Source organism: Ciconia boyciana, chromosome 1, assembly GCF_034638445.1.
Source record: "Ciconia boyciana chromosome 1, ASM3463844v1, whole genome shotgun sequence".
Taxonomy (NCBI): Eukaryota; Metazoa; Chordata; class Aves; order Ciconiiformes; family Ciconiidae; genus Ciconia; species Ciconia boyciana.
The window spans coordinates 188,355,265-188,371,331 of NC_132934.1; the positions used below are offsets into that span (position 1 = coordinate 188,355,265).

At 36.9% G+C, this 16,067-nt stretch overlaps 1 protein-coding gene across 6 annotated transcripts in view; it reads left to right on the plus strand.

The window, feature by feature from the left end:
- LRCH1 (leucine rich repeats and calponin homology domain containing 1) overlaps positions 1-16,067 on the plus strand; it is a 143,534-nt gene that overhangs the window by 98,499 nt on the left and 28,968 nt on the right. For all 6 annotated transcript variants that reach the window (XM_072850200.1, XM_072850198.1, XM_072850197.1 and 3 more), the window contains 3 exons: positions 429-542; positions 2,766-2,813; positions 4,037-4,109. In XM_072850200.1, the coding sequence (XP_072706301.1) occupies positions 429-542; positions 2,766-2,813; positions 4,037-4,109 (235 nt within the window). The remainder of the gene's footprint in view (positions 1-428; positions 543-2,765; positions 2,814-4,036; positions 4,110-16,067) is intronic.

Sequence of the window (16,067 nt, forward strand, 5' to 3'; positions counted from 1 at the left end):
AGCTATGCATACTCGTCTACCAATCCACCCCCCTATATCTCCCTGTTCTGGTGTAGGAAAACAGTACATTCATTAAGGATAATCCAAAATTATTTTGTAAGCTAAAAATTAATGTTTTCCCAGAGCACTGTCACTGTAGTTACAGAGAGTATATAAAGTATGATTTGGAGTTTTACGGTGTGATATATGTTGCTTATTATTTGATCTGTATCCTGACAGGTGAACTGGTATTCTTTATGACATACTTTGTTTAGATTTACGTTATCTACCTGTTAGCACTGGAACTGCAAGTATATAGTATCTGCTTACTTCTTTGTTCGCTTTTTATCACAGTATTTGTAAGAAATACTTCCAAGGTAATGTTATGCAAAAAAAGATATAGTTCTATTTCCAATGATACACAGTCTAAAGAGTTATTTATCTTGCAGAGAGAAAATGCTGAAGAGGAACTAGAATTTCAGAGGAGGAGGGAGTTGATTATGGAGAAAGCAAAGCCTGAAGTGAGAACTTGTGAACAGGGTGAAAAATGGTCGTTGAGTCAGGTATGGAGGTGTCTAGATGCAATAAGTGTGTGGAAACATTTGGAATGGATCATTGCATTATGTCAATTTGTGTGCGGAGATAATAGTGGGTTTAAGCCCGTTGGGGTTTTCTTTTTCTTTCTTTTTTCTTTTTTCTTTTTTTTTTTGCCTTAGCATGATTCTCAAGGTTTGGCTGCAAATGGGAAGTTGATTAAGACCTGTCTCTCAGGAAAAAAATGATACAATGAAATTAATAAAAGTCTTTTCTTCCAATAAACACTGTAGTAGTTGCAGTGGTTGCATTCCCCTGAAAAAAATAAGTCACCTCAAAGTTAGATCTTCAATAAAATGAAACACCTGATTCCTCTTCCCCCTCACCTCAAATACTCTTGTAGTTATATAAGCTGCTAAGTTTTTAACTGCAGTATTTTTAATGTGTTTAATATTACAAACAGACTGTATATAGGTTGAGATGATAGTTTTAAAGTTTCAGAAATATTTTAAGTTTTGTGTACATTGGAATGATCCAGAAATTAAGAACTATGAAAAAAATCGAATTTAAATATTTGGTGCATACGTTATTACTTCAGAACTTGTTTGTATAGGGATTTTTGTGACAGCTCTTGCAAGAAGATTCTGAGAAAAAAATTACATAATGTTCTGTCTATATTGGTAGTACCTTAATATGGTCTGTCTTATCCAGGCATAGATTGAATCTAGTTTATCTTGATGCTTTTCAAATATTCTTATTTATAATTATCATTACTGTCAAATATTCCTATGATATCCTTGTGACTTTGTTAGTCGTAATTCTGTCTTTGTTTTTTCTTTAAAATATCAAATTGAAAAAAAAATTGAGTTGGTTCATCTCTTTCATTATATTGTTGTACGTTGGGGGTACCACACTTTATTTGGAACAGTTTTTACTACATTGCTGAGATTAACAGAGATTAAGGCTAATTCAGTGTCAAAATGTGTGTGGTCTCTGTATTTTGAACTATTTTGAACTATTTAACAAGGACACTGCTGATTTACTTTTAAGAACCTTTTAAAAAGAAGAAACAAATCTTCCTAAACACTTGTAGAGGGCCTGATCTGTACTGTGTTATGCAGGTGAAAGCACTAGGCATGTTCCATGAAATGGAAACACATCTTGCAAGAGCAAGTTTTTAATCATGGTACATTCTTTGTAGTACAGTAAGCACTTGTGTTACTAAATTAATTCAATTTAGCATAAATTCAAAATTATGACTAGTGATCTACATGCTGTGAGAGAGATATCAGACCTGCAATGTAGGGATAACTAGCAGGTCTGTCACAAGAACATAATCCCTGAGCATAGGAGTGCTCAAGCATGCAAGTCCCCAGGTAGAGCTGGCTGGGAACAGATGAGTAAGATTTCTTTCTGTTTATTCTAGATAATGCAGTGGTTGAGGTAATATTATGAAAGGTGTCTAAAGCTGAAGAATTTTTTTTTACGCTTGAAAAGTAGCCAGAAAAGGTCATGAAGCAAAATGGGTGTGTACTCTTCCTTCCCATCTTGCTAACTTTTGGAAAGCTCTGTGACTGTTGGGACCAAGGGTTCCAAGTGCCATCTTTTATTTTTTGTTTCCATTTTTTACTGATTTTTTTTTTAAAATTGGCCCTAAGGAAATGATTTTTTAATTTAATTACAATTTGTTTGTATTTACTTATGCCAGCTGTGTTTCTGCTGAGTTATGATTGATGCAGAATTAATGATTGTATTTCATATTTATTAACGTGCTTTACATGTTTCCAATTTAACTATAGCAGAAGTGGTAACAAAAGGTATGTTATATTGCAATTATAAAATGAATTGCTTACAGAACACTTCTCTCTTCAAATCTATATTAAAAATCTATATTTGCATATTAAACTTTTGGTGATAGTTTAATTACAAAATCTGTGAAACAAATTGGGTATCGCATTTGAACCAACAAACATTAAAATCTTATACATGCAGTTATAATCACTTATGACTGAAACTAAAAAATGAATGACAAATCTATGTAAATCATTTCCACAACGGTTTTTTTAAATGTTGGTCAACTAGCAATAAAAGTATTTATTATTCATGAAAATTAATTGTTTCAGTGAAAAAAAGAATTAAATATTAATGTGTATCTGAGTATCATGAGTAAAATATCCTGTTGTGGTGCATCACCAATATAGTTGCTGAAATGGTCTCTTTTTTTTTTTTTTTTCCCCTTTCCAAACACACAGAATGATCTAATTGTTTGGAATACAAGTGGGCAAACCTCTCACAATGAGGTAAGATGCTAGTGCCATTTGTTTGTCTCTCACATGTTTTGTATGAATGGTTCATATACTAAATGAAACATGTAATTGAATATCACAGAAAATATGATTGAGCTCATCAGTAATGGCTATGTGGCTTATTTGGCCTGTGGTTTATTCTTGTCGTCTTAAGGATCTGCTAGGTATAAAAATATACTCTCTGATAAGCTTGTTTCTGAGTTATGTAGTTTAGTATAAAACATTTAATTTTATTACATTTCGTTCATTCTGCCACATTTTCTTTTTTTGACTTTTCCTTGTTCCACAAGAGTTTCTATTGATTTCAGTGCAATTTCTTTTTGCACAGTTGTGGCATGTCCTTGATTAGTTTTCAGAGAGGAGTCTGATTTTATTGATCCTATCGCTTTTACAGTGCGAATCTCAGCAGAAGGTCAAAAAGGGAAACTGTTAGAGAGCTCCTTATGGAGACTTTTTCCCTTCATATTTTTGGTGCAGAAACAGGGCTTCTCCCTCTACACTGCAGTGTGTATGAGCATCTTGCAAATTCATGAGCACCCAGCCACCTTCCACCAGTCTTGATGATGGGACTCCTATATTTCCTGGCTCCCTGAGGAATCACTTTTTAAATAGGATTCCCATTATGGAGTTCTGTTGTAGGACTTTTTCTATGTTACCATTGATGGTATGATGATTATACCTCACCTTCTCCTGTATGTTGCTACTCCATTCTTCCTGCTGCAACTGTTAGTCTAGTTCAGGGTCAAGGGCAATCCTGCTCTGAGGTGTATGCTTAACTTCCTCTTTTCTGCTTTTTAAGCAGAAATCCAGTGTTGCATGGAAAATACCATGCAGAATAGTAATTAATTCTGTGAGAGAAACAAACTTATCTAAGTAAAAAATGTGTCTTTGTTTTGTTTTTCTAAATGAACTATGCCACAAAAATGTATGTTTGATCGAACCAAGTGATTACATGGGAGAAAACTGAGAAATAATTTAGCTTATTTATAGCTAGGGGGAATATCTTGCAGTCTTTGGTCAGAAACTCATCTTCCAGTAAAGGAATAGGACGGAATATAAAAGGGAGATTACCATAGGTTTGAGGCTGTATTGTGATCAGATTATGGTGGAATAGTGGTAACGTGCAGTATTGTTAACTTTTGCATTTTATACAGTCAGTTGTGCTGAGATATTCTGGATGTTACTCTTACTTAGATTTATGTTCTTGAATTACACAGAATAAGGATAAAAGTCCGACAATGTCTCCTACTACAAACACCACAATCCCTTTTGGCCTGAAGCCACGATCAGGTAATGTGGGAAAGAAAATTAACCAATTTGCGTGTACTTCTTTTTTTTTTTTTCTTTTCTTTTTTTTTGTTTTGTTTTTAATCTGTGTTATTAATAGATGTCTGTATTTCTTCCCTTAAGAAGCAGTGATGAAACATTTTCTGTACAACAGTTAGAAGAAGATTAGAACATTTTAAGATTATAGGTTTGAATCAAGATTGAATTTGTAACCAGTATGTATTTGGCACATTATATATGGATCAATTTTCATCCCTTACTAATAAATTGTTTTATATAATTATATGTATGTATGTTTTAAAAATATGTGTGTATGTATATAAATACACATTTTATACGTGTATACGTATATATCATCTGTGCTGACATACCAATTGAAATATGATTTTTGCTTAATTAGTATGTAGTGATACAGTTTAGATTTTGTTGAATAATATATGTGAATGATTAGGCTTGTTTGGAAAACACTTATGCATTGCTCTGAAAATTGCTCATTGCAATGAGTCTTTCAGTAGTTATGCTGTGTAAGGATCAAGCATTATAGGAAGATTAGATGTTTACTTCAGCCAGCAGCTGAGTTTAATCAATTTGCAGTGCACTAGATCTGCACAACCATCAATCTTTTAACAAGCAGCAGTTTGTTTATTAACCTCCCCTGACAAAAAAAAAAAAAACAACCACAAACAAACAAAAAAACCCCAAACAACCAAAAAAAAATCCAAACCCAAAAAAACTATTGCTGTATTTCAGGGCTTGGATAACAGCTTCCTTTAAAAACAGGGTTCGCTACAGGATTAAACTCAGTTTTTATCTTCTCTGTGTTGAGGTAGTCAACATTGTTAAGTCATCTCACATCACCTCTAGAGAATAACCATAGGTTTTTCAGTATGTTTCAGTGTCCTAAGACTAATTCTGGTTTCTTGCATTCACCACAAATGCTTCTAATCAAATGCTGGTAAACCACTACAAGCTTGTAGTTTCCATAACAAAGTATCTTGGAAATAATGGCAGCAGTTTCACATTTGAATGTTTAAGAAATTGTACCCATAGATTTGGTTTTGTTTTTTTTAAAAGTTTTAAAAAGCAAAGAAAATGGGATTGAACCAACCTTGTTTCATGAAGAGGATATTTAAATTTCTTATGTAGTTATGATATACAGTTTGACCGACCTGTTCAGTTGCATTTCTTAGGTTGTTGGACTGTTAAAACTCTGTCTTTATTCTTGTATGTTCCTGATGCTTTAGAGATGTTGTTATTTCTCTATATATTTAAAGTATGGGTTAAATGATGAGCAAATGGGTCCTTTCAGGATTTGGAAAAAATAAAACGTTGAGTAATATTGTGCAGTCCAGTGACAACATTACGATAACTCTGTTAGGAGAAAGATGTGTGAAGGCAAACAGGCCCATGCTGTGTTGCTGCTTTGACGGGATGTAGCCTGTGTTCTGCTGAGCTGCCAGTGTAATCTGCTGCCGGGGACTGGAAGTAGCGTTGTGGGAGAGAATGCAAGACTGGGACTTCTTGTTCAAGTGTTAGTTTAACATACGCATCCTAATATTGGTATATCAGTGTACCGAGATGTTCTATACTTAATGACTGTAATAGGTCAAAATAGCCTAGTGAATCTTTTTTTAGAGGATTTCTAGGAAGGCTGGATTGCAGTGGTTGCAGTCCTTTGCAACAAATCCTCATGATCCAACAAGTAACATGATGGAAGACCAGATGTGCACAACTCCTACAGTTCTTCCCCAACTATATTGCAGCTGTGTATAGCCTCATTGAATGCCAAAGTCAGTTGGTTACAATCTGTTGATTTTCTGCACTGTACCAATTCAAATTCATATATTTGAATGGCTTTGAGTATGCGAATGCTATAGTGTCTTTTGGTCACAGCTATGGATTGCAGAAAACTTGATAATCTGAATTTATTTTCCTTTCCATATCAGACACTACAGAGTCACCAAGCTAGAGCCATTACTGCACAGTCTTTCACTTCATCACATCCAGTTTCAGTCATGTTGCCTTAAATTTATACCATGGTAAGACAGGGGAATTTGGCAATATTAAAACTTTAGGGCCAACTTCAGATAAAAAGACAGTATATTAGCTATGTAGCACAATGTAACAAAATGAAACCTTGCAAAGGAGTAGTGAAGCTGCATATTGTTTCCTCTCCTGCTCCCATCCTAGAATTACTCTAAAAGTAGTATTAAATTTGTTTTGCTAACACATAAGAATAATTGACAGATAGAAGTAGTACATGACTGAAAATACTGGCACGTTTGTGAATCCTGCACGTTTTTCCTGTTAAAGCTGGTTAGCTTGCCGTGTCTCTAGTTTCTTTGCTGTTTCCTTTAAAACTTTGTGCGAGTTTTGTGTGAGTTTGAACCATCCTATCGCTGTCTGAATTTGTACTTGTTAATTATATACTGCTTTATTGCCCTAGAGCTGAGCTAGTCTAGGGGTCCAGCAATTCTGTGATCCAGGGAAGTTTTTCTGCTCAGTTTGTAGTTTATTTTAATAGCTTTTTTCATTTAAGTTCTTCATGGCCTTAGGGGAAACCTTAATGCTCATTGGAAATGAGCTTTAACTATTTAACTTCATTAGAGCTTACATTTGAATTACTTGCTTCTATAAATCTTTTAAATGAATGCAAGATTAAAAGAACATTCAAGTGTTCTAACTAAAATGTGTACATCGTGCTCTGTGAAAAAAACAGTGGCAAATTTTCAATGAAAATATATGCAACCATACCTTTATGAAATTTGAGAGTTTATTTTCACTGTGTTTATTTTCATCTGTTTTAAATGAACGTTGCTTTCTATTTGACTTTTCTCCTCCCCTCCTCCTCATCATTTCATAATGATTTACGTCTCTTGGATAGGTGAAAGTAAACTGTTCTAGACTTCTGGTAAGGATTCCATTTTTTTGAAGTACACACACAAATGGCAGTGCTTCCAGAGGGTAAATCACAGTCGCTTGAACTTCTGTGTTATTATATACTGTGTTAGTACATACTGATATGTGTTCAGGACTGAAGGTCCTTTTATTCTTTCATTTTAAAGATAGGCAAAACATTGGGAAAATTCATATCTGATGGCTGACGTGGTACCCAAAGAAAACATTTTGAAAGGTAATGAATGTGTTTTGACTTCTTGACAGAGTCTTTTCAAGGGTCAGATGTTTACATAGAAGGTAAAAAGAGAGAGGATTTTTTTTTTAATTTTTCAGAATATTTTATCCTGTATTTTAAATACTTTCATAGAGTATGAGCTTCTCAAATTCACATTAATTTTGAAAACCTTAAAAAATTGTTATTGAAAAGAACCAATAATTACAAGTTTTCTTAGACCCATAGTTTTGCTCTTGGGAAGTGCTTTTGCTGTCTGAAGAGGAATCACTCAAAATAGTTAATAAATTTAAACTCTTTGTGCTTGATTCATGAATTGATTAAAATGTTGAGAGTGGTGCTAATTGTTGAAGCTGAGTGTTGGAAAGTTCTTGCCATGATATCTTTAATTGAAGCCTGAACATCTTCTAATACATCTTGCAGTACTCAATAATATTTTTTGCTTTTGTTCCATGCTATTTTGAGGTCACAGTGTTTCATAGTTTCTGCTGAACAAAGTGACAGCAACACAGACAAACAAACAAAGTTGTACCTTCAAAGGCTAAAAGAAGCACTGACAAAACTCAGAATCACAAAGCAGTTTGTAATGTGAAGTGAAAAGTTGTTCCCTTGCAACTGTTTACTTAGCCTAATCTTACTTTTGATTCCAGTGTCTTAATTTTTGGTAACTTGTAGAGGATTTGAAGCACAGTGTTAGTATCTGTGGACGTGCTTGCCTCACTGTCTTTCAAGTTTGTTGGAACACATAATGATCATTAGAACTTGACAGTATTTTTCCCCTCTTTTGAGTGCTAGTTACTGTTTTTCTAATCTTTGGATATTTATTCCTTCCATTTGTTTTCTTCTCTAACTGCATTATTTGTGTACTTTGGAAAATAATGAGAATCCTAATTGCCAGCATAATTAAAGACTATTTATCATTTGCCATAAATCTGTATTCTGTTACCCAATGTTGACTCTGCTGAGAGTTTAAGTTGTGCTGACTCTCAGGTTCAGCTGATCAGGTGTCCCAATAGCCAGAAGCAGTAAACTGGCTTTGGAAAAAGGCATGGCTAAAGAGAGCGAGCTCTCGAACAATTGAGTTTGTGTAGAGAAGTTTAAGGTGAAATTTTATACAACACTGTCTGAATTATCATCATGTTAACACAGATTCCAGAATTGTGGGAAGGAGAAAGTCTATGTGATTAAGTTCCTTATGATTATTAATTTGGAATGGTATAAAATAGGGACTTCCTGTGCTTACTGAAACTTTACGGTGGACTGTCTTCTAATATTAAATGGTTTTAGCTGCTTTTTGATCTACACAGTAATTTTAAATTGATTTAGGCTTATGGTTTAGCATTTAGAGTAGAGGTAGTTTATAATCTCCAGTTTAGTTTGAGGAGCATGAATGTTGCTTGTGTGTGGGATTCAGTAGACAAAACATGGAAATATATGTAGAAAATCAAGAAATGAGCAAGTTGATAATTTTTGTGGCAGAAGTGGTAAGGAACATTGTGATCAGACACAGGAAAAGCTCATTAAGGAGTGACATCATTGTGAAGAGCAGAGAAGGAGAGAATTAAATTTTGTGTCAGAAAACAGGAAACCAGTGGCAAGCTTTGAAAGGATGGATGACATGCTGAAGATAAGCAGGGAGGAGATATTTTAAGGATGTCAGTGTTCAGTTCTAGAACACTGTAGAATGGAGGTTTGAGGAAAGCTTGGGCAGAAATCCTTGCTACAATCAAGACAGGAGACAGAATTGCAGAGCAGATGTGGTGGGGAAGGAATAAAAATGTCCGCTAAAGGATTTGAGGAACAAATAAGATGTGTTGTCATGACTAGTTGAAGGAGAGAAGGCAGAATGGATGGAGAATAGGGACTGTACTGCTGTACAAGTTTAGCTCCATAATGAGTTGATGGGTGGTCATGAACTGGACATGCTTTTACAGTCATCTGGTGAATAGTTTCCAGACTCTGTTGCAGCTTCTGTGGAAATGTGTGATTTTGCATGCTTTAGGGAGCCCAGTTGGATCATTACTGAATTTGAGTTTATTAGAAGACTATCTACAGTGCAGGTTTGCCAAGGCTTGTGGTGCAAACTCAGGATCACCCTTTGGAGGTATTGTATGTCTGTTCTTGTCCCTGAAAAGTCTGTAGAAGTTGAGGAGGACCAGAACTTTCCTTGGGTGGTGAGCCCATTGTAGGTTTGGACTTATCGCTGGGGGAGTCAGCAAGAAATAAAACTAGTGCTTTGTGTACTGTTAAATGAATTAAAGCAAAAGGAAAACATCTGTAGTACACATACTTACAGACCATATTTCAACAGAATGAGAATCCAAGGGATAATGTAGTTGCTACTCATCAAAATCAGATAGGAAGTTGTAATGTAATAATATTATCATATGGATGTGTAAATTTTCTTTGTCTTTGGGGGAGGTAGTGTTCTTAATATGTAGTTACAAAAAATACCAAAATTCTTATTCTCTGAAATTTTAATTGCTGAAACTTCACAGCTGATATATTTACCTTCTGATTCACAGAGTCAAGGTTTTTATCAGGCTATAATGTAAAATCTATGGGTACTTTTTCTTAAAACTTGGTTGTAAACAAGTCGTGTGAAGTGCTATGGTTACAATGATCTTGCTAAGCTTAACAGCCTTAACTGCGCATATAATGTATGATTTGCAAGTACTAACATATAACTTTTCGTTCTTTTTATTCTGCACCATCTTTCATTCTTTTCTCAAAAATTACACATTTTGTATTAATCACCTTTGAATTACATCTTCTTCATTACCATACAATCCTAATGCCATATATGAAATGCTGCTGCCCCCTTTTATCCCCCCACTGGTCCTTATACCACCATGGTTGGACTGGCTATCACTCCCCTCCAGCAGACCCATCCCTCAGTCTTCCTCCTATCTCCTTCAACACACTTACACAGGCACAAACATGGGACAACTTTAGCTACAGTATCCCATCTGAAGGAGACAGTGACAATGGTAGGTGTTCCATATATAATTTACTTAATTTTGTGTTTTCAGAAACCTGAATCTATGGCAAATGCCCCATGTGGCTAAGGATGAAAGACAGTACTCTTGAGGAGATATTTATAAGACTAAATACCTCAGAGGATGCATGTTAATTTACTGTAGAATATGTAGTATCAAAAGTAAATGAGTGAAGAGCGTCACTGTTTTCAAGTCTGGCAAAACAACTTTTCCCATGATATCCACTCCAAGAACCATTTCCAATATATGTTTATTTACTTGCTTTACTTTCAAGGGTTTATAAATGTTGTACTCAAACAGCAATTAATTTTGCTACTGTCTTTTCTGCATTTTTTTATTTATTATTTTTTTGATAGATACTGACTGTTAAAATATCCTGGTCCCATCTGCAGTTATTGATGCAGGTGCATAACTAACTTAATTAGAAGAGGAATCCATGAAGAAACAAAGCTGAAACAATCAGCTAAGCAAAAATAGTGATTTCTGTCCAACAGAAACTGTTAATAAGCTGTCAAACTTCTCTGTGCATAGTGAAGGCCAGGTACATTAGTGGACTTTGTTACTGCTGCTTTTGTTTTGTTTTTCTCCAGGGTGTTATTGTCATAGTACATTGGGTCACAGCACTAATATGCAAAGCTGGCCATGTTTGGGCTCTCAGGGTCTTATACTGCATTAATAGTTAAATGTTAGATGGAAGAAACAGAACCTAGACAATTAAACTGTTTATAAATATTTGGTAGGCAAATGTATTTTTTGAAGTAGGACTGTTTTTCTTCCAGTTGCCCTAAATTAGAAGGGTGTTTAGGTATTAGAAAGCAGTGAAACTGTCAAAAGCATCAGATTGAGACCAGGACCACAAATCTTGAGTGACAAATGCCAACATTTAGTTTAGAATGCTTGCATTCTTAGTTCAGTTCATTACTTGACAATACTTGCTATTGCCACAGTGTTCTTGATTATAAAACCATAAAAGACAGCATATGTAAGGAATCAGCTCCATAAAGGAAATGAGTATGGAATACAAGAATTGTGATCACAGTAAGTTGAAAAACTGAATTTTGTTCATGATGGTATGAGGCTAACTTGACGTTTCTAACACAGAAAGCTAGAGGTTCTTCTATAAGTGTAGAATTTGATCTGCGTTAATCTAGATTAATGTCCATTGAGTTCATTTAGTCCATGACTTTGGGCTCCATCTCTTATGGTGGTCACTCAGGACAGGAGAGTTGGTGTGTTGCATGGAGTTACTGGGCACCAAAGCCAGCTCAGGTCAGGTCTCTGCTGCACTTGCACTGCTTCTTGTAAGGCTTGTCCTCCATTGGTTCAGGTGGTTCCTGCTATAGTAATTCCTATAATGTGCAACTCAAATCATGGGTTACAACACTTTAAAGGTATTTCCATTACAATCTCCACCCCTGGTCCCTTTGGGCCAGATTATAGGGTTTAACATTGCAATGAACTCCTCCGCTTGCTCCTAGTCTGGCTAGCAACAAGGGGTTCTTGCTGTACTAATTCCCATAACATGCAACTCAAATCCTGGGTTACAACAATTTAAAGGTATTTCCATTACAGTCGCCACCCAGGTCCCTTTGGACCAGACCATAGGGCCATAGGGTTTAACATTGCAATGAAGTCCTCCCCTTGCCCCTGCTCTGGCTTGGACTTATCCACAGACTGCAGTCCCTTAAGGTTGTACCTGCTCCAAGTGGAGCCTTATCTACGAGCCACAGTCTCTCCAGGGGTATACCTGCTGCGGCATAGACTTATCCACAGCCACAGTTGCCTTGAGGTGCACCTATTCCAGTGTGGCTTTATCCAGTGGGCACAATGCCTTCAGAGATAGACCTGCTCCAGCATGGCCTTACCCACAGTCACAATCCCTTCAGAAGCAAACCTCCTCCAATATGGCCTTATCCATGGCTGCAGTCCCTCCAGGGGTGTACCTGCTCTGTTGTGGGCTTACCCATGGCAACGTGCTTTGAGGTGCTCCAGCATGGCCTCATGCACAGCCACTGATGCTTCAAGGTGTACCTGCTGCAGCATGGACTTATCCACAGCCACAGATGCTTCGAGGTTTACCTTCTCCAGCATGGACTTGTTCTTGGACCATGATCCCTTCAGAGGTATACCTGCTGCAGCACAGACATAACCATGGCCACAGACACTTCGATATGTACCTGCTCTGGCATGGGCTTATTCATGGCCACAGATGCGTCAGGGTGTCCTGCTCCCGCACGGACTCATCCACAGGTCACAGTCCCTTCGTCTCGAGTTCACACCGGAGTTCCAGCCTGTCCAGTACAGCAGCACAGAAACAGCAGTGATGCCCTGACCATCTGCCAGCCCAGGCACATGGCCATTGCTATTATCAAAATGTTCCCAGGCACAGCAGAGTCAGATGATAAGCAGCACCGCAGCAGCGAAAGCAAAAAGCAGCCACTAACGAGCGCTGGACTCTAATATACAGTAAGGCAAGCAAGCCCCATGGCAGGCACAAGAGCCTGCCAATTAATAGCTAAACAGCAATAACAGCTATAAGTTCAGTCTAGCACATTCCAATCAAATCTGTTGTTATCTCGAACCCTTGAGTCCCACGTTAGGTACCAAAAGGACTGTCATGGTTTAACCCCAGCTGGCAACTAAGCACCACGCAGATGTTCGCTCACTCCCCCTTGGTGGGATGTGGGAGAGAATCAGAAGAATAAAAGTGAGGAAACTCGTGGGTTGAGATAAAGACAGTTTAACAGGTAAAGCAAAAGCCACGCGCGCAAGCAAGCAAAGCAAGGAATTCATTCACTCCTTCCCATGGGCAGGCAGGTGTTCAGCCATCTCCAGGAAAGCAGGGCTCCCATCATGCGTAACGGTGACTTGGGAAGACAAACGCCATCGCTCCAAACGTCCCCCCACTTCCTCCTCCTTCTCCCAGCTTTCTGTGCTGAGCATGACGTCATATGGTATGGAATAGCCCTTTGGTCAGCTGGGGTCAGCTGTCCCAGCTGTGTCTCCTCCCAACTTCTTGTGCACCCTCAGCCTCCTCGCTGGTGGGGTGGGGTGAGAAGCAGAAAAGACCTTGACTCTGTGTAAGCACTGCTCAGCAGTAACTAAAACATCCCTGTATTATCAACAGTTTTCAGCATAAATCCAAAACATAGCCCCATTCTAGCTACTATGAAGAAAATTAACGCTAGACCAGCCAAAACCAGCACAGTGGTTTACTCTTCTAAATGAAATGAGCAGTACAGACTAGCGTGTGTTTGTGCAATTGGAAGAGATACATGTCTCATGTCATTCAAATCTTAAGTCAAATACAAATATTAGTGTTTGTTACCTTGGGCTGTTAGAACAGAGAACTGCTCTTACAATTTTTTTTTTTTTTTTTAAAATCAGGACTGTTGCCTTTCTTTTTAGAGTTTGTCATCTGGGGTGAAGTTTGTTATCTAAGGTGTGTCTTCCTATGGTAGGAAGTAAAATGGACCAGAGACCGTTCTCTGGCACTGAGGTTAGTTGGCACAGCATGATTCAAATCCATACCTAAGCACTCTTACTTTCCAAAACAGGATGGCTGCATTTAAGCTGCCTTTGGGGAATGTGCTTTGCCTGTGCTATTCCTCAAGCTATACCTAGACATTGCGTAGAAGAGAGGTGGGTTTGCACAGACCACAACTGTACAAGGAAGCAACAACGTTAACAGTATCTGTGTGCAGGCCACTGCTGAGGATCCATGCACTAGCCCTGTGTAGCTTGCTAGTATAGGTGTAGCCTTTGATATAGAAATGCCATGCATCAATTGTAATATATCTTAATACTTCATATCACCTTTACTGTAACTGTCTGGCAACAGATCTGTAATAGAGGAGGCTAAGTCCAGAATTTCTGGAAGGTTGTAAGGCTTGGAACAGACAGGTCTCCCAAGTCTATACCATTGTGGAGGCTTCGGTTTAGCAAATGACTCTGTATAATAACTTCACTGCTACTTAAATTTGGACTGAATAAATCAATCAGAGAAATCTAACTATAAACTTTTAGCCTGACTTCATCTCTGCCTGTTGTTAGTCCAACCTTCTTTCTTTCTATTATTTTTAGAGTTAGGTTAAATACTTTTGTTGTTTACCTGAAGGATAATGTTGTCAAACTAAGTACTCAGGACACTAAATTCCTTGATGTGCTACATATAGTGCACCTATGTGCATTGTGACTCAGTACAAAATGAAAATTTTCACAAGGAAGTTTGTCCTTGACTGTGGTATGTCAAATACGTATCGTGTTATTAACTATTACCCATTCAACTCGTTGAGACTTGTACAAAATAATTTTTTAAAAAATTATTGGAACAAGCATTACATAATAACCTTGATTGACCATGGGTTCAAAAAGCAGAACCTTGCTCTTGGAAAGAGTAAAAAATAGACCTTCAGGTATGTGCGAGGTATGGGCTCCCCTTGCTGGAAAACGTGTGTAATGCAGAGAAGCAAGCAATACTCGGGACTGCCAAAACTTCCTGTATTCAAACATTTTTCTTTAAATTCAGTATATAACTGAAACTTTTATAACTAATGCTTTTGAGTGTGTGTGTGCATGTTTTGTTTTTGTTTTTTAATCAATTAAACTTTTTTAAAAAACTTTTAATTGTACTTTCCCACTGCCTTGAGATTAGCCTGCCTTTTTCTTCATGGTGGAATGTATGTCCCATTCATGAATGGAATTGAACAAGTAATGTTGATATTTAATTTTCATGAACAGATGTTTGTAGTCTGAAATCGGAGGGAAGTAGGTCTTGGGACATTCCTATTGACTTAGCAAAGGCATAAACAAAGATACCTGTGGCCAAACTGAATGAAGTCCATAATAATACTGAAACTTGCAAAACTGTACATAAATATGAACTAATGCTTTTGTAGAGAATCGTTTGAAATGTTGCTGCTGTTAATAAAGCTACAGTGGCATTTAAATACCACTTAAATATGGTATTACTCTTCAAGCATGGTTTTATCTAGGTATTTCATCTGAGAGGCAGGAAAGTTCAGTTATTAGAGTTGTAAAATGAACTGTTTCTAAAATGAAAATCTTAGCACTTGCAACTACAATTTTTAATAAATGTGATAGGAGATTTTTATTTCATCTCTTAAAAATTTAGGAGCAGTCTCCAATAAATTGTTACAGAGTTGCTAATGCAGAAATTTTAATTCAGTACAATTCTGGAGTTTAATAGAAGTCCTGGGTAAAAGTTTTTGCACTTTGAAAACTTGGGAGGTGATATTTTTGTTATAGCTGTCCTAAACTATATGATTTACTATATGTTTTATTAAATAACATTTTAGATATTTCTAATTGTTTAATTTTCACCATATATGAGTGCTCTCACCAGAAATTTACCAATGTATTAATTAGTTTAAAATTATCTAAACGGTGGGTAATGCTTTTGAAATGGCGTAGTTAAATCAACTATATGGATTGTTATACTTCATAACAACAGTAGTTACAGCTGTTAACAGCCTTTGTATGTTTGGGTATGTGCAGTCATAGTTACATATATGCCTCTCTACAAAATGTTAAGAAGAACATATCTGTTGATACACTGTGCTTTGGAAATAGATTTCTATTCCGAGCTTGCAGTTTGCCTTCTACAAGGGTAAAGATTAAATGTCAATACAACTGTGGACCTATTGCATCTGAAGGCATGGCTCTGCTACTCTCATGTTATGTGTGTGGGGTCAACATAATGAATGTTTTTAGTTAAGATGTGTGCACCTGTGTGTGGATCCTTCTGAATGGTGACACTGGTGAAGCTATGTCGTCCATCTGGAGAAGGAAACTGGGCTGCAGTTGGTATCT